At 44.8% G+C, this 22,404-nt stretch overlaps 1 protein-coding gene across 1 annotated transcript in view; it reads right to left on the bottom strand.

The window, feature by feature from the left end:
* Nucleotides 1–22,404, bottom strand: part of SPECC1 (sperm antigen with calponin homology and coiled-coil domains 1) — an 86,642-nt gene that overhangs the window by 2,982 nt on the left and 61,256 nt on the right. Inside the window, exons 9-10 of the mRNA XM_012651448.1 lie at nt 16,281–16,397; nt 7,270–7,329 (exon numbers count right to left, since the gene is read on the bottom strand). Coding sequence (XP_012506902.1) covers nt 7,270–7,329; nt 16,281–16,397 — 177 coding nt within the window. The remainder of the gene's footprint in view (nt 1–7,269; nt 7,330–16,280; nt 16,398–22,404) is intronic.

Genomic DNA, 22,404 nt, shown 5'->3' with positions numbered 1-22,404 from the left:
TATATATAGAAAAAATTAGCCGGGCATGGTGGCGCATGCCTGTAGTCCCAGCTACTCGGGAGGCTGAGGCAGTACGATCGCTTGAGCCCAGGAGTTGGAGGTTGCTGTGAGCTAGGCTGAAGCCACGGCACTCTAGCCCGGGCAACAGAGTGAGACTCTGTCTCAAAAAGAAAAGAAATCGAAGATCTAAACAAGTGGGGATTATATTCTGTGTTCATGGATTGAAAGAGTGAACGCTGTTAAAATGTCAGCTCTTCCCAGTTTGATCTATAGATACAATGTAATCTCAATCAAAATCCAAGCAAACTTTTTTGTGGATATTGACAAACTGATTCTAAAATTTAAAAAGGCAAAGGTACTAGAATAGCCAAAACAATTCTGAAAAGAAGAACAAAGTTAGAGGACTAGATTTCAAGATTTCTAATGAAGCTATATTAATCAAGACAGTGTGCTGTTGGTAAGGGACACTTAGATCAATGAAACAAAACAGAGTCCAGAAATGGAACCACACAAATATAGTCAACTGATTTTTGACGGAGGTGAAAATGTAATTCCACAGAGAAAGGACAGTCTTTTCAACAAATGGTGCTGAAACAACTGGATGCCCATATGCAAAAAAGAAAAAAAAAAGCCCTAAACCCATACTTTATAGCTTACACAAACATTAATTTGAAATGGATCACAGACTTAAATGTAAAATGCAAAATTATAAAAGTTCTGGGGAAAAATATAGCAGAAAATCTGTGTGACCTTGGGTTTAGCAGTAAGATTTTAGATACCACACTGCGAGCATGGGAAATGTCGAGAAAGAGAAAACTATTGGATTTTATCAAAATTTAAAACAGAGAAAGATACTGTTAAGAGAATAAAAAGACAAAGCCACAGACTGGGAGAAAATATCTGAGAATCACATATATGACAAAGGGCTTATATCCAGAATATACAAAAAAGTTCCTAAAATTCAACAATAAGAAAACAATCAGATTAAAAAATGAGCAAAGGCTCTGAATGGACACTTGGCAGAAGAAAATGAACTGGCAAAAACACACCTGAACACAAGCTCAGCATCGTCTGCAGGAAGGAAATGCCAAGTAAAACGAGATATTCTTATGTACATATTAGAATAGCTAAAATCTAAAAAAATGGCCATACCAAATCCTGGCAAGGATGCGGGGGCAACAGGAACTCTCTTACTTGTGAACTCTTACTGTTTACAACTAAAACCACAACTACCGCAAGAAGTCATATCATTTATGAGATCATTTTTGCTTTTTCTTTTTTTTAAGAAAGGGTCTTGCTGCATTGCCCAGGCTGGAGTGCAGTGGCTATTTACAGGCTCAATCCCATTACTGATCAGCACAGGTATTTTGACTTGTTCAATTCTAACCTGGGCTGGTTCACCCCTCCTCAGGCAACCTGCTGGTTTCCCCTGCAACCCTCCCACCTCAGCCTCTCGAGTAGCTGCGCTTAAGTTTCGCAGCGCCGAACCTGGCCATTTATGGGATAATTTTTGTGGTGTGAACACAAATTCTGCCAGAAGATATTAATTCACTCAATAATTTTCCATACAAGAAACAGCAAACATATAGGGAGGCAGCAAGTGGGGCGCCAAAGTTGTAACAGGGCGAGGCCGTGCTTCCCAGTGGGATCCTGGAAGCATTTGCGAAGAATCGATAATGGGGAGGGTCTCCGGGTAGGATTCAACCTAGAAGATGCTTTCTTCCCCCTATTTAATGCTAAAGTAGGCCTTTCTCGGTAAAATTTTTGCTAAAGGCTTGGCTAGCCCTATTCACATAAGAGAAGAGATGAATTTAGTAAAGTTCCTGCATATGTGTGTATCTAAATAAAAATACAACCTAACATGGATAATCATAAAAAATGATAACGCATCTTATGTTTTTCATTTTAACTTGAAACACACTACTATACTTATTTGCCCATCTAGTGAGTTCTGGCCTTCAATTTGAGCCTGGCCCAAGGCCGGGGGCATGAAGGTATCTTACTTGCAAAAGCCAGTCCTAGACACAGGGGTCTAGAAGGTCCTAATTTGTTTTTGTTTTTTTAAAGTGGAGCAAAATTTAAGGAAATTTGTGAAGCAAACTGACTGCAGAATCCATCTAGATGTTTACAATTGCTTCCAACCTTTTTTACAAATCTTTTCATTGTGAACCATTACATACAAAAATGAATATAAAATAAAAATCCATCATTTAGTGAATTATTATAAAGCAAATATTAGAATATGTAATCACTACCTGGATCAAGAAGTAGCACAATGCATCCCAGAAGCCCCCATGGGCCCCTTCCTGTTTACAACCTGCTGTGACAGTTGCCATGTGTGTCTTTCAAGAACCTTCTACAGCATTAATCTGGCAAGGAGAAGCAAGCTTCTACTGCACCTATGAAGCTGATTCTGAACTTAAGGGCTAACTCTGAGTACCTGTAGACAGAGACTGTAGACCCTTGTAACTGGTACCTCAACTGATAGAGGGAAAGACTCTCTAGTGTGGCTTGGTGTGGATAACCGTGGGATGGCTTAGCATGGGGTAGCACCCGATCCATGGGATACTGAAGGCAGAACAAGCAAAATGGAAGAGAAAAAGATGCCAGCCAGGGTGAAAATGAACGTGGTTTGTAAAATATTGGCTGATGATGGATGAACAAAATGTGGGGTGGGTGTGTGTGTGTAAAACGGGATACTGTGCAGCCTTGCTAAATACGGATGAACCCGAGGACACTGTGCTAAGCGAAATAAGCCAGTCACAAAAGACAAACACTGTGTGATTCCTCGCATATGAGGCAGCTGGAGCAAACTCACATGGACAGAAAGCAGACTGGTGGCTGCCAGGGCCTGGGGGAGGGCAGGGAGGGGCAGACATGTTCAATGGGTGCAGAGATTCAGGCTGAGGAGATGAAAAGAGTTCTGGACATGGAGGGTGATGGCTGCACAACGGCACGAATGTACTTAATGCCACTAAACTGTAAACTAAAAATTGTTAAGATGGTGAACCTTACACGTATTTTACCATAATAAAAAACAATTCAAAAAAAGATATAGCTTAGACACCATGGCACTCTAGCCTGGGCAACGCAGTGGGACTCTGTCTCAAAAAAAAAAAAAAAAAAGAGCTTCTTGCTCCAAAGAAGGTCCAATGAGGGTCCGATGAGTCTGGACGTGGAAAATGCCCAGAATGGTGCCTGGCACATGGTAAATGTGAAAAAAATGTTTTTCATGTAGTTAAGCTCAAATTAACCATTTAAGTATACTTTATCAAGTCTTCCCTGCAGCGTAGGCCCGGGAATCACTCTGATAGTTTCATGAAATCCTGAGCTGTGATGACCTCCCTCCACAGGGCACCTTAGGAACTTGGCCTGCATGTGCAGGGACTGTCCCAGCGGGCACTCTGGCTTCCTCAGTGGTCAATGGCCTGGTGTGGCAGTGTCCCCATACTAAGACACAGGCACAGCAGCCCTGGAGGACAGACATTCTGATTGTTTTCTTGTTTTTGTTTTGAGACAGCGTCCCACTGTGTCGCCCAGGCTGGAGTGCAGTGGCATCATCATAGCTCACTGCAGCCTCAAACTCCTGGGGTCAAGCGATCCTCTTGCCTCAGCCTCTCGAGTAGCTGGGACTGTAGGTGCACACCACCATGAATTTTTTTGTTTTTTGTACAGATGAGGGCTGCTATGTTGCCCAGGCTGGTCTCGAACTCCTGATCTCAAGCGATCCTCCTGCCCTGGCCTCCCAAAATGCTGGGATTACAGCCGTGAGCCATCGCACCCAGGCTCTGGCTGCTTTTCATGGTAATGGCGTGTGCCACATATCCTTTCTCACCTGATTCTTCCTGAAGGGAGCTGCTCACACTTGCGATACGGTGGGCTAAGACTCTCTCATTACATGGTGGTTGAGGTGGAACGCTCTCTGAAATTTGGGGAACACTGCAGAGCTTCACTTTTTAAAGATCTTATCCTTGCTAATATGCTATGCCCAGAAACTTGCATCTACTTGAATGTACACATATAAGCGAAAAGTCTCCCTGCAGACTCCAGCAATGGAACGAGATCAAAGATTGGGAATTATCACTACTGTCACTTTTGACTGGGTGCAGTTTAAAAGTGTCATGTGTAATTCGATGTATTAGTTTTCAATCCACATCAAGATATTGAAAAGTAAATTTAAGAATGCAGGAAATTTCTATTCTGTTGATGGTATAAACTGGTTAAATTTGTCACAAACATTCCTAAAACGCTTTTGAGATTCATTATGTGGTGTCAGCGGCTCCTCACAGACCATGTGCTACGAAAGCACTCACTGGCTCTGACAATTAGGACAGGGTGATCTCATTCGCTTCCCAGCTCACTAACCTCTACAGAACACCAGATGAAAATTAGAAAAAAATATTTAAACAGAAGTAAATATTAACTACAATACTACAAAGAAAAATGTATCCTGTGTATAATATTAATATAATCTTCTAACAAGTTCTCATTCTATCTTTGATCCTTACATGAACTCTGTTGGTACGTGTTAGTCATGCCATTGTTTCGGGAGGGAGGTCCCTGTCACTCCACCCGGATCAGATGTGTAAATTCCCTTGCTCCTTTTTAAATTCTCTGGACTTGTGTATACATGATAGGGATATCTATTTCTTAAAGATACAGAAGAATTTGGGCTTATTGGGACTTTTTTTTGTGTGAGACTACATTTTAAACAATTTTTTTATTTACTACTTTTTTTTTTAGATATGGGGGGGTCTATGTTGCTCAGGTTGGTCTTGAACCCCTGGCCTCAAGCAATCCTCCTGCCTCAGCCTCTCAAGTAGCTAGGACTACAGGTGTGTGCTACCATGCCCAGCTAACGAAAAAAAAATTTTTTTTGGAGAGACAGGGTCTCAATATGTTGCCCAGGCTGGTCTCAAACTCCTGGATTACAGGAGTGAGCCACTACCCTGGCAAATTCAACCTCTTTGATGGTTAAAGTTTTGTTTCTTTTTGAGTGAGTTCTGGAGAAATATTTACATTTAATATTTGAAGAAATATGTTGATGTTTTTCTAGAAAACTGTTTCAAAATTGTATTTGCATAACATTGCTCATAGTACTAAGATTTCCATGACAGCTATACTTTCACTTTTTCATTTCTCAGATTCCCCACATCCTCTGAGGGTTATGAAATTGTATCTCACTGTTATTTCAGGTTAGATATTCCTGATCATTAATCAGATTGAACATCTTCAAAATGTTTATTGGCCATTTGTGATCCTCTTCTGTGACTGGCCTATTCTAGCCTTTGATAATTTCTTACTAGGTTGTCTTTCTATTAATGGTGAGCAGAAATTTTTTTATAGGTTGTCTGTGTTGTCTTTGCTTTTTCTGCAGTTTCCTTATGCTGTGTCTGGATGGATATTTTCTTTTATTCATCCTGCTTGAGATTCAAATCTGTGGACTCTTTCATCATTCTGGACAAATTACAGGTACCATATCTTCAAAGACTGTCTCTAGTTCATCCTGTCTATCCCCTTCTTCTGGAATTCCCACTGCACATTGGACAGGGACATTGTCTGATTTTCTCTTCCATGTCTCTTAAGCTCTGTGAGAGACACTATGACTTGGTTAACCCAACAGTCATTCCCAACCTCTCTCTCCCTTGCAGGCTTCCCACTGAAGAAGATGAAAATGTTACACACTCACTTTCTCAAATGCCCTTGCAGCTGGGGTGGCCGCATACACAGAGTGCTGCCAATTAGCTGGAAGAGCGCTAGGGACCCGGAGCCTTTTACCTTTCTTGCCAAAGGGGAAAGAGGTGAGGCAGTTGCTCTCCCTTGCCCCTTCTTCCTGCTGTGCATGTGGAATTGATGTCGCAAGCTTGGGAGCCACATTCAACCACAAAAGAACAAGTGTGGGGACAAAAAGCCAATAAATTAAAGATGGGGGAGTGTAGAAAAAACATACTCTGAGTTCCTTGATTTCAGCATTAAGCAGTGAATCAGTCTGGAAACTACTTTTGGACTTCTTGTTTAAAAAAATTAACATCTTTATGGTTTAAGCAATTGTTAGTTAAGTTTTCCATTATTGAAGACAAACACATACTAATAAAACCTCTCTATTATATCTTCTATTTTTTAATGTCTCTTTTATATTCTGGGTAATTTCTTTATATTTATTTTCCAGTTTAGTAGTTCTCTCTTCTGCTGTATCTAATCAGTTTGGCAAGTCATCTCATTGTGTTTTTAATTCCAAATTTTCTTTTTTGATGGTATCATCTTTCTTCCTTATGTTTTCTATTCTTCCTTTTATCTCTTTAATATGTTTAAACACAGTCTTTTTGTAGTCTCTTTCTTGTTATTATTCTGATAGATAATCTTCTTGTTTGTTTTATCTGCTGACTAGATCAAATAGATTATTTTCTTGAGTGTTTTATAATTTTGGCTTGTGAGCATATTTCCAGCAGCCATTGTATTACCAGCCCAGGAGCTTCTTGCACCAGAGAATATAAGCTAAGGGCTTCATGTAGCATGGATATTATAAATTTGGACTCCAAGCCTCATCTGGCCCTGTTTTCTTTTCTTATAAGAGATCTCCTTTCTTTTTTGCCCACAAAAAAATCCAAGTTGGAGACAAGCTTCCTTACTACCTCCCTGGACTGGCAGGTGGAGTTTTTTAAATTTCCACTTTCACTAAGAACAGCCTGTTGTGTGCCTTGGCTTTATGTGGGAACCTCAGTACTAACGCTCTGCTAATGGGAGCGCAGGGCCTTGTCTCTTGCTCCTGTGTGGGCATTAAATAAAGCCTGTAGCCATGGGGCCTGCACCCATTAGGCATCCTTTATTATGAGCCCTATACCATCATCCGCACTCCACCCCCTGGGGTTTCCACAGTCTCAGCTCATGCCTTTTGGCTCTGTTTTACCTCTTTGAAAATTTCTGGCATCTGGTTATTTTCCATTCCTTCCTGAGAGCTCAGCTATGTATTGATTTTTTAAAATTACATTTTATTTAGATTTCTAGGTGATTTGAACAAGAGGCCTTTAATGATAATTCAGTCTGTGTTTCCAGAACTGAAATTTATTCATAATGAAATGTTAATTGAAAAAAACACCAAATCATGTCTGATTAGATCAATCAAGTAACTTTAAATTAGGTGTCATAAGTAATAGATCTTCAGCAAATGGATCTCAATGTTCTATAAGAAATTGTTTAGCAGACAGTATAAAGTTCTTTCTCGTATAATTAGAATAAAGCATCACACGGGATACAAAATAGAGCACTTACCAGGCTGGGCCTGATGCCCACACTTTCAGCTGCTTCAAATGCCAACAAGAGATTCTTCTTCTAAGTTAAAAAGACAAAGAGATTGGAATCATCAATTTAAAATATATAACTTTTGCTAGGAAAGAACATCAATTGACACTCTCATATAGACTATCTACTAGTATTATATAAATAATAGTAAGTCAAATATACAAACAATGGCTTCAGTTTAAGGAAAAAAAGATTAACTGGTTACAATTGCCACTAAAAATTACAATACTGACTGATAACTATCAAAGATAAATATTTCTTAGGTAATTTTTTACTTTGTTAAGGTTTATGACATACACATTCTGTTGTGTAACAAAGTTGCTTGATCATGGTGTTATATCAGGAAAATTATCAAAGTAGAGTGTGTGTGTGTATATCTATCTACCCATCTATATCTATCTATAGTTCAATATAATCCTATGAAAAGCTGTTCTTTCCCCCAATCCTGGTCCTTAGGAGAACCACTTTTCAATTTTCTCTTTAGTTATAGCGATTAGATTACCTCCATATCTTGGTAATATGCTTACACAACTATTTCTTGATTTCTAAAACAAATGCATTTTCTGCTGACTTCCTCCAAGACAAATAAGGACTTAGGTACCATGCATCTCTCTCCTCCGTTCATTATAGTCATACAGCTAATTTTAGTTCCCTTATTAGTTATGTTTATGACCTTAAATAATATTCTTAAACTTCTATTTCTTGTTCCATCAGTTATGGACAGCACTTCCCAACTCTGCTTTGTGTAAGGAGAAAGTTCCCCCATCTTTCCTCTACCGTGTCAAGTTTTACTTTTAAATTGCTAAAACTGAGATCATCTGCTTCCTTTTCTAGAAGAACATGTAAGTCTTCTGTGCTACCAGCGTGACCCTGGAAGCTGAGAATAAGCAGCACCCGCGCGGCGCGAGCGCCCTCCGCCTCCTCTAGCCGCGCTGCGTCCTGTGCCGCTCACGGTTCTGTGCCAGGACCCTCCTGTTGTTACTCTGCCAATAGCTCAGAATCACACCGCGTTTTAGCCTGCTCCAGATTTGTACCTTGCATTTCTTCAAACGTTTGGTTTTTTTTCCTACAGTTTCCACTTGTTTTGGATTTTTCTTACTGGGAGAAGAATTTTATGCCTCCTTCTCATCTGGCTTCTCACCCGTTCTGACTAGTGCTTACAATGCACAAGCTTCTTCTTGCAGCCACCAACTTTCCGTTCTGACAGGGAGGGCCTGCCTCATGTTTGGACCATAACTTCTCTGCACAGCTTCTCATTTTCTCCATCCACACAGCCTCAAGATCTTAATCATCTCATCATTCTATAAAACTCTTTCAGCCCAGAGCCACCCAGCGCCTTGCATGGATTTTTGCATTATACCTGTTTTGCTACAGTATATGCCTAGGTTTCCTTTGTAAAGGAAAATGGAAATCTCTGGACCACCTCGAAACTCCTTATGCAAAAGGGAAGGTCAAGCCTGGAGGCCAGTTGTGCAACACCCCTTCCAAGGGAGTAACTGTCACTAACATCATGCATTAGCCAGATTCCCCCTGGGAAAGGCAAAGGCCTCAGGCATCTATAAGAAATGCCCGCACTCGGGCTCCACTTGTACTCACCATCAGATTGGTACTAACTGATGAACACTATGGTGCTCACATGGCAGTAATACTCTCCAGGGATTAGGGGGATGGGGGGGTAAGCTCACAACTAAAGGACACAGGGAGCATTGTAGGGGGAAGGGCATGCCTTAAAAAAAAAGAAATGCCCCCACAGCTCTTTCCTAAGGAAATTCCTTGCTGGCCTCCCATAACAAAGGACATGCAAATTGTAATTTTGGGTCTGCAGACTAAGTCTAGCTCCTAAAACTAAAGTCTGTTCAATTCCACAGTAATATGTTCATTACAAGTTTATCTTCCCAGGTGCAGAGCAGAGACAGGACAAGATCAATCATTCTTCAACTTACCCAGGGACATCTACATAATGGATTCTTTCTTCAATCCCTTTTTCTCTTCTAACCTTGGCCTTATCATATGTAAAAGGCAAATTTCCTGGGCTGCAAAAGAATGTAACCATTTTCCTCAGAGCCCACCCCCTCCTTCTTTTTCTTTCTGTACAGGCGCCCCTTCCCCTTAAATAATGAAGCTCCCACATTCACGATGTGTCTGTGGCTTGTGTTTCCCCACCTCCCCACCACGTGTCCTCAAACTCTGGCTTAATATACCTCCATTGATTGAAATCTTTGCCTGGTCACTTATTTTGGGTTGTCACCTTCTTAACAAAGGATGTGGGAGATACATTTCTGGATGAATTCAGATGTGAAAAGTTCCATTTTCTACCATCACACTTGATTGACAGTCTGCCTGAACAGAGAATTCTAGGCTGAAAATAATTTTCCCTCAGAATGTTAACAGCACTCCTCCACAGAAGGTCAGCCCCGGTGTGTAGCTTCTTTTAGAGACTCCCCCTGGCTGTTCCCTGATGTTTGTTCGTCCAGATGAACCTGTAAATCGTTTAGTCATGCCTCCCCCTCCGTAATTCACAACAAAGCCATTAGGGTTATATTAAACTTTAATTAAATTCGTACCTTAAGTATATAATTGAGAGACAGGTATTTTTCTGTTTTTCTACATATATCCCCTATAGAATTTCTTAATTTTAGACATAATTTTTTTTAGGTTTTGTATATCATGTAACACCCCTTTCCACTTTCTTCATGGCTTTCACTCTCTGCCACATCTGGAGCCTGAAGGCCAGAGGGTTTGTCCAGACACCGAAGCAAACTCTGCTCGAGGAACCAGGTCAGAGAAAAGCGGAAAGACAAGGCTGTTACATTTTCTTGCAGTCTGAGGTCAAGGTCTCAGGAAGTTGTTGATCTGTGGTGATCCGGCCCAGGCCACCAGGCCTCTTCCTTGACACTAAAGGAAATTAATGGGGATGGACGGAAACCTCACGCTTGTTTCCATGACACTTCTCTGTTCTGTTGAGAGGAACTGTGAATTGGCTCCTGGCTTCCTTCCACCTAGCCCAAACTAGCAGCAGTAATCTCCTGCTACGGTGCTAATGGTGCCTTTGTCCTTATTTTAAAATCCTTTTGGTTAGTTTTGGGGGAGGGATGGGGTTTGTAAGCCAGCTTTTAGGCTACCAAAGATACAAACATTTTCATGGCTTTTGATGTGTAATGACAAATTGCTTTCTAAAATGTGACACCAATTTTTGGTTCCAGCAATAGCGCGTAAGTGCCTATTTCCTCATACTCTTGACACCACCTTTACAGATTGATAACGGGTGCAAGGCAAGAACTGTGGTAAGGGCCCAGCTAAAAATAAGGCACAGGCCTAGCTAAAAATAATGATAATAATTAGCCACTGTCCCCCTGCTTCCTTCTCTATAATTGCCACTCTGGAGGCACATAGCTGGTGGTCATAAAGATTCTTAGCTTTCTCCATAGATAGCATCACCTTTTTGAAACCTAGGGGTAGTTTCTGAGGTATCTTCCAGGCCCCGCATCCCAGCGGAAGGGCTGACCCACCGAGACCAGTGGCCCGTACTGAGGAACTGACTCCGTTGGTCTTGTGACCCCACCCAAGAACCTGGTCAGCAAAGAGGACAATTTCTACAACCCTATGGTTCCGCCCCAACCCCAACCAATTGTAGACTCGATTGCCTATGCCAAACTGTCTTTAAAAACCCTGTCTCCCAAATTCTCAGGGAGGTGGATTTGAGAAATTCTCCCTACTTAGCAATGTGCGGCATAAAAACTCTTTCTCTATGGTAAACCATGCTGTCTCGGTGTACTGGCTTCATCTTGGGCAGTGGGCAAACCTGGTGGGCAGCAACATTCTCATCTGCATAGAATATTATGATTTCCAAAAGTCTCTGCCAAATGTGTCAGGCTAAAAATATTTTATTGTTTTAATTTGTATTCTTTGATTACTAGAAAGGTTTAAGGAGAAGACATTTCTAAACCAAATGTTTTACACAGAATTCCCCCAAGACCCTGGTCTGATTCCAATGAAACTGCTTGTGTTTCCTAAGCAGATTTTAAATATAGAAGAGATAGTTTGTGCTGAAAAATTGTCTCACAATACTCCGAGACAGTATACAGTATAACATGAACGCTATAGAGAGGGGGTGGTTTTTGGTTCTCAACAATGACTTTTACTCATTTTGGCAGCAGCAGAACATCAGTGACTGAGGGTCGTCATCCTAATGCTCTCTCATTTGAGCTCCGTTGCTGCCACCGCACAGAGGCCGTGAGGGGCAGAAGTGCAGACACACAGACGCTCAGAGGGCCTCGCTCTGTGAGCTTCAGCTGCAGTTTGGCACACAGGGTACGGGACAGGTGAGCGGCTGTCACTGCTTCGGTTTCTACCCTGGTGGGGGAGGAAGGTGAGGGCCTTCTGGTTCCAGTGTAAGTGCCCGACCCATGGCAGAACTCTGTTGCTGGCCGGGCTGGCGGGGTTGTGCCAGTAAGGCCTCTGACCCAAAACCGATGGGAGAAAAGACTTTCTCTTTCCAGACTTTCTCCCCCGACATTCATGTATCATTTCAGACACCGACATAAATATTCTATTCTATTCTACCATCTGAACCTGTTTAAGTGGACAGTTTCATAGGCTAACAGATAAATGTGTTATCTTTTTTGAAAGGGGCGGCCTTGCTGAAATAGCAGGAAACTATCTAATCCTGCAATTTCCTAATAACAGCTAAAGATCAGTCATGAGCTCTCTCCCTGCTCTCTGCTCTTTCTCTCAATAGCTGACTAGCTGGCAGGCTTTCACAACATCTGAAAAGAGCCTGAACAGACAGAAAGGAAATATAAATCTTTCTCTTTAAAACTGCCTTTGCGATACTGTTTTGCAGCCTTGGGGAGTTCCTGAACAGACGAGCAGGGGTGCCTGCTACAGGCGCCAGGCTCTTCCCCAGGGGCAGAATCAACACAAGACCTCAACGTCAGCGATAAACCCGTCTGTCCTTCTGTTACCGGCTTCTGTTACCTGCCTGCTGCTAAGAGGAGCATCAGCGTTCACAGCACCCTGTTAACTTGACTACAACCATAAATCATCCGCACCCCTTTTTACAATTCCTAAATAAAAAGCCGGAATACCTCATTCTCTCCCAGCACACTCTTCCTCTTCCTCTTTCACCATGCTGGCCCTTTTCTGCTTGGGAAAAGTAAAACAAACGTCTTCTTTCTGTGCTAAACTTTGTCTGGAGAATCTTTCTCAAAACCCACATGCACTAGCTGTGCACCAGCACTCCACCCTGACATTGTTATTGGAAAAAAAACCCAAAAAACAAAAAATGCCAAAACCGTCCACTAACTTGTAACTCACACCCTGTGATGGTATATCTCTTTACTATTATAGAAGACATCCTTGCTAGTTTTTATCCAAAATACCCTATTTAACACCAATGTCAAAGTTACTTGGTTCAATTACTTCCATCCAGGGGGCAGCATGAGTTTTGAACTTTCTGAGCTATCTATAGCTACATGGTACAATTCTTAGATTTTTATTTTAATAGATTTTTACAAACATTAGAGGCCTCTCTTGGTGCCCTTTTTGATGTATGTGTACATCCCCCCAAAACAAACAAACAAACAAAAAACAAAAGAAAACCCTCCCTCCCCGCCCCCCACCGCCCACAGAGCTTACTGGAACGTGGCCCCAGGTTAGGGGCTGGACGTGATGCTCCACTCACCCTAACGAAGTCTCAGGTGCACGCTGAACTCAAGTTAGCTTCTTCCCTTTGAAACCCAACTTCTAACATGCTGCTGCTTTTAAGAAAACTCCCCTTTCATCCCCCTGCCTCGAGTGAGATCCCCACTCTGAGTTGCACACACTGCTCAGTTTTATGCCGCAGAGATCTGCCTCCCTTGGCACATTATTTTGAAAACCCTCATCCGTCACTGTACTAGATAAGACCTCTCTCACCAAACAGAACAAAGGTGTCCCCCAGGGCAAGCCACACACTGAGTGGGCACGGCCTGTCCTGCAGCCACTGTCCCAGGGAGCGCAGCCAGGATAGGACATCCAGGGAGCAGGAGGCCAGCCGTCCCTTCCGGGAGCAGGCCGCAGGAGGTAACTAACAAGAGCCCTAGGCTCTGGGACACAAACTCAAGGTGACCGTGAAACCAAATAGAACTTCAAATGAAAAATTCCAGACCTCCGGAGCCGACTCTGTCACAGACCTGCAATCTTCCACATGCTAGCTGGCGTGCTCCCCAGGAACAGTAGGACAGACTTGGAGAGTCTCCAATCCTAGTGGAGAAAATCGGGGCCCCTGTCCCATAAGGGCAACAGAAAACCAGTCCACCACGGCACCTGCCTGTCCTGCCACAGGTTGCCACGTCCGCGGGAGGCTGCTGGGCAGCTGGCGGCTCAGTGCTCAGGAATCACAGATCGGAGGAGACACAGAGGCTTTGGACATCAGGGAGCAATGCTCACGGTTCAGAGCCTGAACACAAGCGCTGACGCCCGTTATCCCCAACAGATCCGTGCCGATTCCCGGACAAAGCAGCCAGTCAGTTTGGACGAGTGCAGGGAGCGTGACAGACATGGCGCTCTCAGGAAGACACGTGCGTGCACGGGCGCGAGCCCACACTTATCACGGTTTTAGCAAGGTTTTGCTGCTTGTTTTGAATTGTTTTATGTCCACTATTTGCTTAGTTACCTTCACAACGTCGTGTCAGAAAGGCAGAGACTAAAAAATCAAACGGAGGGAACGGACGCCTGGGTCACACCCATGAGGCTGGCTGCGGCTCTCGGCCCCCAGGACACGGCGCCGGCTCTCTGGCTGCTCCTTCCTCCTTCCCTCTGCTGGGTCCTCCCTCTACCTGCACAGCAAACACCGACCCCTCTCCTCTGCAGCTCCCCGAGGACCAAGGGCCTGGGCGTGCTCCTCCACTCTGATGGCTTTAAATGCCACCTGTCCCCGCCCTGTCTGGCACGGCAGCCACTCATGCCACGTGGCTATATAAGTTAAAATTAATTAAAATTAAAATTGAAATTAAAAATTCAGTTCTTTAGTCACAATGTGACAATAGTCACATTTAAAGTGCTCAGTAGCCCATGTGGTTGGTGGCTGTCGTCTGAACAGCACAGATACAGAAACTTCCATCAGACAGTGCTGACCATTCATGGATGACTCCCTTTCCAGCTCTGCTCTCCCATCCGAACTCCAGATTTGCCATTTAATCACCTGACACTGCCACCTGCATACTTCACAGACATTTCAGACTTAACATGACTTAGGCACAACTTTTTTCCCCAAAATATTTATTAATCCTGTCCATCCTGCTTCACAGATTACAAACAAAGCATCCTACACAAAAGTGCTGTAAGATTTTAGTGCGCCGTGAGATGGTTAATTTTATGTGTCAGTCTGGATAAGCAGCAGATAGATGCACGTGCACAGACACACAGGCCCTACTGGTTCACTTCTGTTGACAACCCTAACACCTTAAAAACTCAAGTCACTTTGCTCGGTTATTATCATTGCCATGACCATTTTTTGGACTTTATTTAAATTCTGATATGGGAGAATCAAAATAGAACTTTAAAATATGCCCTCCCCATTTCAGAAGACGCTCTGTCAAACTAGGCACCTGGGAGCTGTCCCTGCCTCCTTCCTCTTCTCCTCACCACAACCACTCTGTCACTGGGTCCAGCTGCCGCCGTATCTAAGACACGTTCTGAATCTTTCCCACCACCCTAGTCCGGGTTAGCTGGTAAGGCCGCGGTAAGGCTCTCTTGTTAACTACGGCAATAGCCACCTAACTAGCCGCTCCTCTTTCATTCTTGCTCCCCTTCCAGTTCACCCTTCCACGTGACAGCCAGAATGACCTTTTAAAAGACCTTCTCAGCCTCCCCGATCTGTGTGAGACCCCCACATGCGCTCCCGCAGCACCGTTCTCTCAGGGCCCTTTCATGACTTATAACTGTTCATTTATAATTCTACCTGCTGTAAGTTTACCTGCTTGCTTACTGTCTGTCTGCCTCACAAGGGCACAGAATGTCTTCGCTGTCCACTATTGTCTTTGCCACTGTACGCGAAATAATTCTTGGCAAGAAATTCTTGTTGAGTGGCTGAGGGCAGGGTCTAGCACAGCATTTTCCAAAGTACATTCTGTGGAATATTTTGTGGGATGTTCTAGGTCAGGGGTTGGCAAACTACTGCCCATGAGCCAAATCTGGGCCAAATTTGTCTGTTTTTTTAAAAAAATTATTTTTATTTTAAAAAATTTATTATAAATTTCCCACTTCACAGAAAAAAAATTGCCTGTTTTTGTAAATAAAGTTTTATTGGTACACAGCCATGCCCATTCATTCACAAACTGTCAATGGCCACTTTAGCCCAATGGTAGAGTTGAGTTGTGACAGAGACCAACTGACCCACAAAACTTACTGCTTGGCTCTTAGGAAGTTTGCCAACCCTTTCTATAGGTGATTATAGTACAATAAATAAATAAGTTAAAAGTTACGTGGATCCGATATTTGTTGAGTTAAACAAAGTCTCGTCTATTTCTCTAATGTAGGACTTCTTGAAGTTTTTAAAGTATTATGTGCATTGTGCTCTCTAAGAATGTGATATATTAATAATAAATAGTTTCCCAAGCTTATCTGAGCAGGAAACTCTTTTTGGTGGTGCTTTCTGGTTCTCTGTAATAGACTTGGAAAAATGCTGGCCAAGCTCTTAACCGTGAAGGTGAGATTCCATCAGGGCTTTCTCTGGAAAGCAGCCACAGGAATTTCCCAGTGGCCACAGGAAACTTGTCTTCACTGCTTTTTTCTAGGAAACACGGGCTATTGAGAAGGGAAACTGAGAAGCATTTGCTGAGGATGGGATTCCAACGAGCAGTCACTTGTTCAGTAGTTATCTGTGCCTGGTATCGACATCCCAACTTCTGCTCCAGGTCTACAAAGCCCTCTGTGACTGGGATGTAACCGCCAGGAATTCCCCGGCTCCTCCCCCAAGTACAACAGTGGGGATGACTTACTTTCTCCTGACCGTTCAGCTCCTGGTAGGGGATGTGGGCAGGCAGGTAGGTGTGCAGCAGCGCACAGAAGGCCAGGCCGTCACTCCAGCTGCTGCTGAAGTTAGTGATGTCAATGTTCTGTGGGGAAGAAGAGCAGTATTCATCAAACGTCAAGAATATGAGGGAACTGTGATAAGATGGAAACCCGTCTTTGGGTTTTCAAGTAAGCAACATAAGAATAAACTACACAAATCTGCTGGGAGTATATCTCATTTTGGTATCAGGAATGGGCTGGGGTTGGCCAAATCCATCCACAGAACAGCATGAAAAAAAGGCTTCGAAACAATAGGGAATTTCTGTCTGCCCCATGGGAGAGTTGTCAAAGGCTCTGATACATCCTATTGTCAAATTAACCCATCTGATTACCTTTGTATATCCCAGCATTTCCCAGACTTATTTGGTCAAGGAAGAGCCACCGTCACCAGCACCACCACCATCATCATCATCTATGCATAACCCCAATTACAAGTAGAACAAAGTAAGATCTTAAAGACCCACGTGGCTGGTCTGTGGCTGGTTCCTGCTACCACATTTTTCTCCCCACGACTTCAGAGGCTTCCCAGGGGAGAAGAAAACCCTGCCTGCTCAGTGCCTCTGTGCCAGCACACTGAAGAAGCAGGGGTCCAAAGGCTTCCTGGGGACAGCAGCTCCTCCTTCAGGACAGGGGCACACACTGATAAGGAAACCGAAGTCCAGCTTTAAATCCAGGCCCATGGAGAGGATGGCTAATGAAGACTCCCAGGCAGGTCCCCAGGCCACCTGGGGACTCCAGTGCACCTCTACCTCTTAGATCCCCAGACCTGTCACCCACCTGCTGACCCCAGCAAAGTTTTCTTCCTTGGATTTGCAAAGCTTCTCCCCAAGGAAATATCAGGTTCCAAAGCCCACTGATGCTGTAATGCTTGGGTTGTCTGACGCAGTGGCTGCTTCAAGCATTGGAGAGGGGCCTCGCGAGGGAGTGCGGACATGGGCCACAGTTAGGGCCCGACTGAGTCTTAGGTCTGTGTTCTGAGCAGTTTGGGGGCAGTAAGAGGAATTGGGCAAGAACAGGGCTCCTTCCTGCAATCTCCCCACACCCACTGGGGAGGTCCTCCCCCTGCCCCTCCTAACTCTGGTCCTGGGGGAAGGGCAGCCTGCGCAGGTGAAGGCGCGGCAGAGGAACTGGTTCTTCCTGCCGCAGTGGGCGCCAACCAGCACCCCCGGCCCAAACAGTCAGATGCGGCCGCACCCCTGCAGTCAACTCTGATGCCCTGGGAAGGTTACTTAGGCTGTTTCTAGCAGAAGCAACTTGCAGCTTAAAAGAAGAGGAAGGGTGAAGGAGAACAAGGCATAAAATTACAATGGAGTAGGGGAGGGAGATTTTACTGAATTCTTCTCAAAGTGTGTGGGCAGAAGTTTCAGAGGATACACGTAGGTGGAGATGTGTAGTAGAATATGGCATAACGTTTCCCATGAAGTTTCCTTAGGGGCTTGGAAGCGAATGGCCGATGATCTCATTTGAGCTTTTAATCTAGATTTTTCGAGTGTGTGTTCGAGGCAGCCTGGCCCTTAGCAACGAGGTTGGCCAAATGCCTCATTTTACAGGTAAAGAAATCGAGAAATGGAGGCTGGCATCCCACGTCACACACATGGCTTACCCGAGCAACGTGGATGTCAGGAACCCTAGTCCCCACCCAGGCTCCATCCATCAAGCCTCTTCTCAGCTCTAGTCAGAGACCCTGGTAGACCCCAGAACTTCCCCTAAAGTACCGGCCTTCAGGAAGATGACGTGTTCTCAAGTCTGCTTTGCAGTGACATTTACCCAGGGAAGGACCGCTCGCTGAAAGCAACACGCGACCATAATAATGCCTTTTCATTCTGGTTTTCATGACTCAGGGACAACCAACTTTCCACAGTTGCCAAGCACCAGCGTCACACAGAAGTCCGAGGATGCCCCTGCGGGAGGAGCCCGGTGGGTTTTCGGGCTGACCGTGCAATAGTGGGACCTCTGCTGGGCTTAGCATGCGGCTTTCTGGCTTCATGGTCTCTTTGGGATCGACAGCCACCTACTGAGACCTGGACAGGATGCTGCTCTGGAAACGGCAAACATGTCGATTTTACATTCTCTGAAGAGGTTTGTATGTTTAAAAAAAAAACAGAGGAAAGAAACAGGCGGGAGGCCGTGACCCATCTAGTTCACTCCAGGTCTCAAGCATTTGAGCCAGATGTTGTGGACATCAAACCCCGGGAAGGCAAACAACAAGGAGCAGGACCAGGCAAGCCTCCAGGGACTAAAGAGCGTCACGGCTTTTACCAAAGCTGGATTCCCTTCCTTCCTTCCTCTCTTTGCCAGGCACGGGCTGTCTGAGACCCTCCTCCACGTCCCTGTCTAACGGTGCTTGTGACCCAGCCGAGGGAAAGTCAGACTCTATTTCCAGAGACCACTGGTTGATGTTTACTGTTTGTGCTCACCCCGTGGCACCTGTGTAAATGGAGGCAGGCACAGCACCGCACCTGGAACTGTTCTTCCCAAAAGGCAATGCTGACATATACAATGTTGTTGCCAACAGAGAAGCCATATATGAAATAGAAAGCCAAATGCTCAATGATCAAGACAGACGTCCCTGAAATATGAGTCCTTAAATGTAAAGCTCCCAAAATGGTGGTGGTGGGAAGGGCAGTGGCATTTGTTGAGTACCTATGCTGCCCCTGTCATTGTGCATTTCCTCATTTAATCTCAGAACAGCCATACACAGCAAGTAGTGTTACACCCACCTTACAGACAAGAAAGCTGCAGCAAAAAGAAACGTTGCCAGGACCAGAGTGAGGGTCAGAATGCCAGCTCCGTCTGACTCCACGGCACATGTCCCATTTGCTACGAGACTGCCACTGGGGGAGGGCGAGGGGAGGGCACAGGGCAGGACGACCTCTGCACGGATTTCAGCATTGTCCGCAGTGCTGAGCAGACCCCGTTGCTCGCTCGACTCACGTCTGGGACAGGAGTGAACGAAAAAGCCGGGGGTGGGAGAGAACAGATTCTAGAGGAGTCAAGGGTGGAACTTCCTTCTTTCACTCTTGTGAATTAAAGAAACTAGAATCACATTTTCTGTGGCCAGGCCAGGACCACCAGGAACAGGCTCAGGGGTGGACAGCATTGCCCTCTGCACACTGGTGAATGTCACCGTGCAGAGAAGCTCATATGTCCAAACAGATTTTCCTTCCCAAATTTACTTTATAGCTAAAGCTTTTAATACTTGTTCAATCTTTCTTTTCCCAAAACATGAGAACATTTTATGAGCCCTTATATCTTGTACCATCTATGGTGGCAGTCCCCAACCTTTTCAGCACCAGGGACCAGTTTCATGGAACACGATGTTCCCCGGATGGGGGTTGGGGGTAGAAAGAGGCGGAGCTCAGGCGGTGATGTGAGTGACAGGGAATGGCTGTAAATACAGATGAAGCTTCCCTCGCTCACCCACCGCTCACCACTCTCCTCCGGCTATGTACCACCCCCCCCCCCCAATTTCCTAAGTTTCATGGAAGACAATTTTCAGTTTCTCCATGGACAGGTGTAGGGGTGAGACCAGTACTGGTCCATGGCCTGGAGGTCGGGGACCACAGATCTATGGTACAAATATGAAATATCATTTTTTCCCCTCTGTAGTTTCTTCAGAAGCATTCTGAGAGGCCAGACGGATCCAAAGGCTTGGCAATGCCACTCACCTCACACAACCTAGACAGTGCCCCGTATGCTGGCTAACCGAATACCATTAAGAGTGTTCCTGTTCTATAACTATAACGAGTAGTAGGTTGAGGCTAAAATCTGGTGAGATCAAAGCCATAGCTGAAAAAGAATCAAACAAAATGACTTGTAAGCTCAGGAGAGCTCAGAGGGCCTGGACGCTTCGGGACAAACTGTGGCTCGTGGCCTCTCTGGTGGGGGGTGGTGTGGGGGGGGGTGGGCAGTGAGGGCCGTATCTCCCCACAGACATTTGTACTTCAGCAGTAAGAACGTAGAAAACCCAGCAAGAAAAAGGAGAAAGAGTCCTTTCAAAAAAAAAGGAATTATTATAAAAATTGCAATCTAGTCATATAAACAAACCCAACATCTTGCTCAGGAAATGCTTCTCTTACATATAAACAACATTCTCCACGTTTTGGACTTTTATTGTTCTGGCATTGGCAGAGACAGAGCGCAACCAGCTATGATCTGTAATAGTATACTCACTCCAAGAACATCACACTATCAAACAAAACACTACCCTTTTATCTCTGAGTGGAACAACTCCAAGCCTACTCCCTCGGTGCCATTTGAAATTGCCCCTAATTCTATTTGAGCAAAAAGAGCATCAACAGCTCCCAGCCCTACACAGCCGGCTGGACAATTAAAGACGTGTACATTTATGACACCTCAAGTAAGAGGATGAATAGCAACCTGCAAAGTACTGTATACATTTCAGTGGTTGCTTTGTTGCTATTTTTATTACCAAAGTGGTTTCATTTCTGATCACTGAAGCATACTTTCGTGAGCCATCAGGCACGGTTTCATGAATGAGTTAGCTGACGTGAAGTGGCACACTCTGATGATGCTCGTGTTTTCTCATATGGATATAAAATGAATCACAGAAAGGAGATGAGTCTATGTATGTTTTATCATCTCTCTCTCTCTCATGTCATTTTGGAAAAGCCACATGGCTTAAATTACTGTTCCCCTATGCACCTGTCTACAGATGGCTGTGAGGGGTGTGGTGCGCGCAGGGGACCGCCTCACCGAGAGGGAGATGGGGCAGTCTTAAAGGAGCCTGGGCGGCATCGGGGCTAACACGTCTTCCAGCAGGTCCTGTAGACTGGGCTGTGGAGGAAGGTCAGGGACACAGGCATCACGCTGTTGCTCACCAGGCTCTGAACGGCTGGTTTCCTGGACTAGAAAAGCCTCCAGCCCCGGGGCACAGCCAGGAGCTCGGCAGCGTATGTGGGTCCCAGCTGAGTGGGCTAAGATCCAGTCCGCTGCAGTGACCAGAGAGGTCAAGGAAACCAGGGCAGAAAGGTACTCATGTGGGCTGCACCGATGTACTGAGTAATGGGCAGGAGTCCAACAGTTTTCCAGGCATGGGTGGCTGGGCCGGTCCCGGGCACCCCAGGAAGTAAGCTGAGTACACATTCTAGGTTCTACACCTGGATGGGGTGAAAAGCCTGATGTTTGGCTAGAGATGATTAGAAGCGGCTCAGGCCTTAGAGTAGAGGGAGGTTAGTTCTGCTGAACCGCAGGCAATAGTCCCCAGTGTTCGCAGATGTGGCCAAAGACTAAGATAAAAACACAAGTGACCTCAAGGGATGTTAATATGATACGCTCCTTTTCCCAGTTATCACTCCTCTGAATTTCAGGGGCTTATCTAAGGAATAACATTAGAAGGAAATGAAAAGTGGCCAACACCACATCCCACAGGATATATCTTCCAGTATTTTTCTTGATGTTTGTTCCTGAATAACACTGACTAGGACTATTGTTACCCTGGAGTGGAGGGGTGACCAGAGGGAGCCTGAGGAGGGTTCTGGAGTGTGGCAAGGCTGTGCCTCCTGGGCCCAGATGCCAGTTACACGGACACGCTCACTTCGTGCAAATCCCCATGTACACCGCACGTTATGCCTCCATGAAAAAGAAAAGGAAGCCAGGAAGCGGGGGAGGGAGGACCCTGATCATCTTAAGGGACTGCGGTGCAGCTGTTCACCGTGAACGCTCACGTTTGGAATTTATGCGCTACAAGATTTACTAGGAGGAAAAGGCGGAGCAACAGCAGAAAGAAACTCGCTGATTATTTTCCCCAGAGAAGTGGGGAAATTATCGTTAACTTTCCCTAGGATATAAATACCTTAGAGATATTTCTGAGTGGTATACGGAACTTTCTGATGGAAGGAAGTCCCAGATATAGAAAAAGATAACATTCCAAGCATCTCCAAAATTGGCTAAGTCCCTAGGAGGACTCAGAAGAAAATTTTGTTAGACACAGAATTCTGTCCCTGTCAATGCAGCAAGTCATCTGAGAAAAACGAAGACATGAAATAGTACATGGGAAGGTAGAACCCTGACGTTAGTGCCTGTCCACGA

Source organism: Propithecus coquereli, unplaced genomic scaffold (assembly GCF_000956105.1).
Source record: "Propithecus coquereli isolate 6110/MARCELLA unplaced genomic scaffold, Pcoq_1.0 Scaffold355, whole genome shotgun sequence".
Taxonomy (NCBI): domain Eukaryota; kingdom Metazoa; phylum Chordata; class Mammalia; order Primates; family Indriidae; genus Propithecus; species Propithecus coquereli.
Note: the sequence above shows the minus strand (reverse complement) of the source record. Positions and strands in the feature narration are given on the sequence as shown.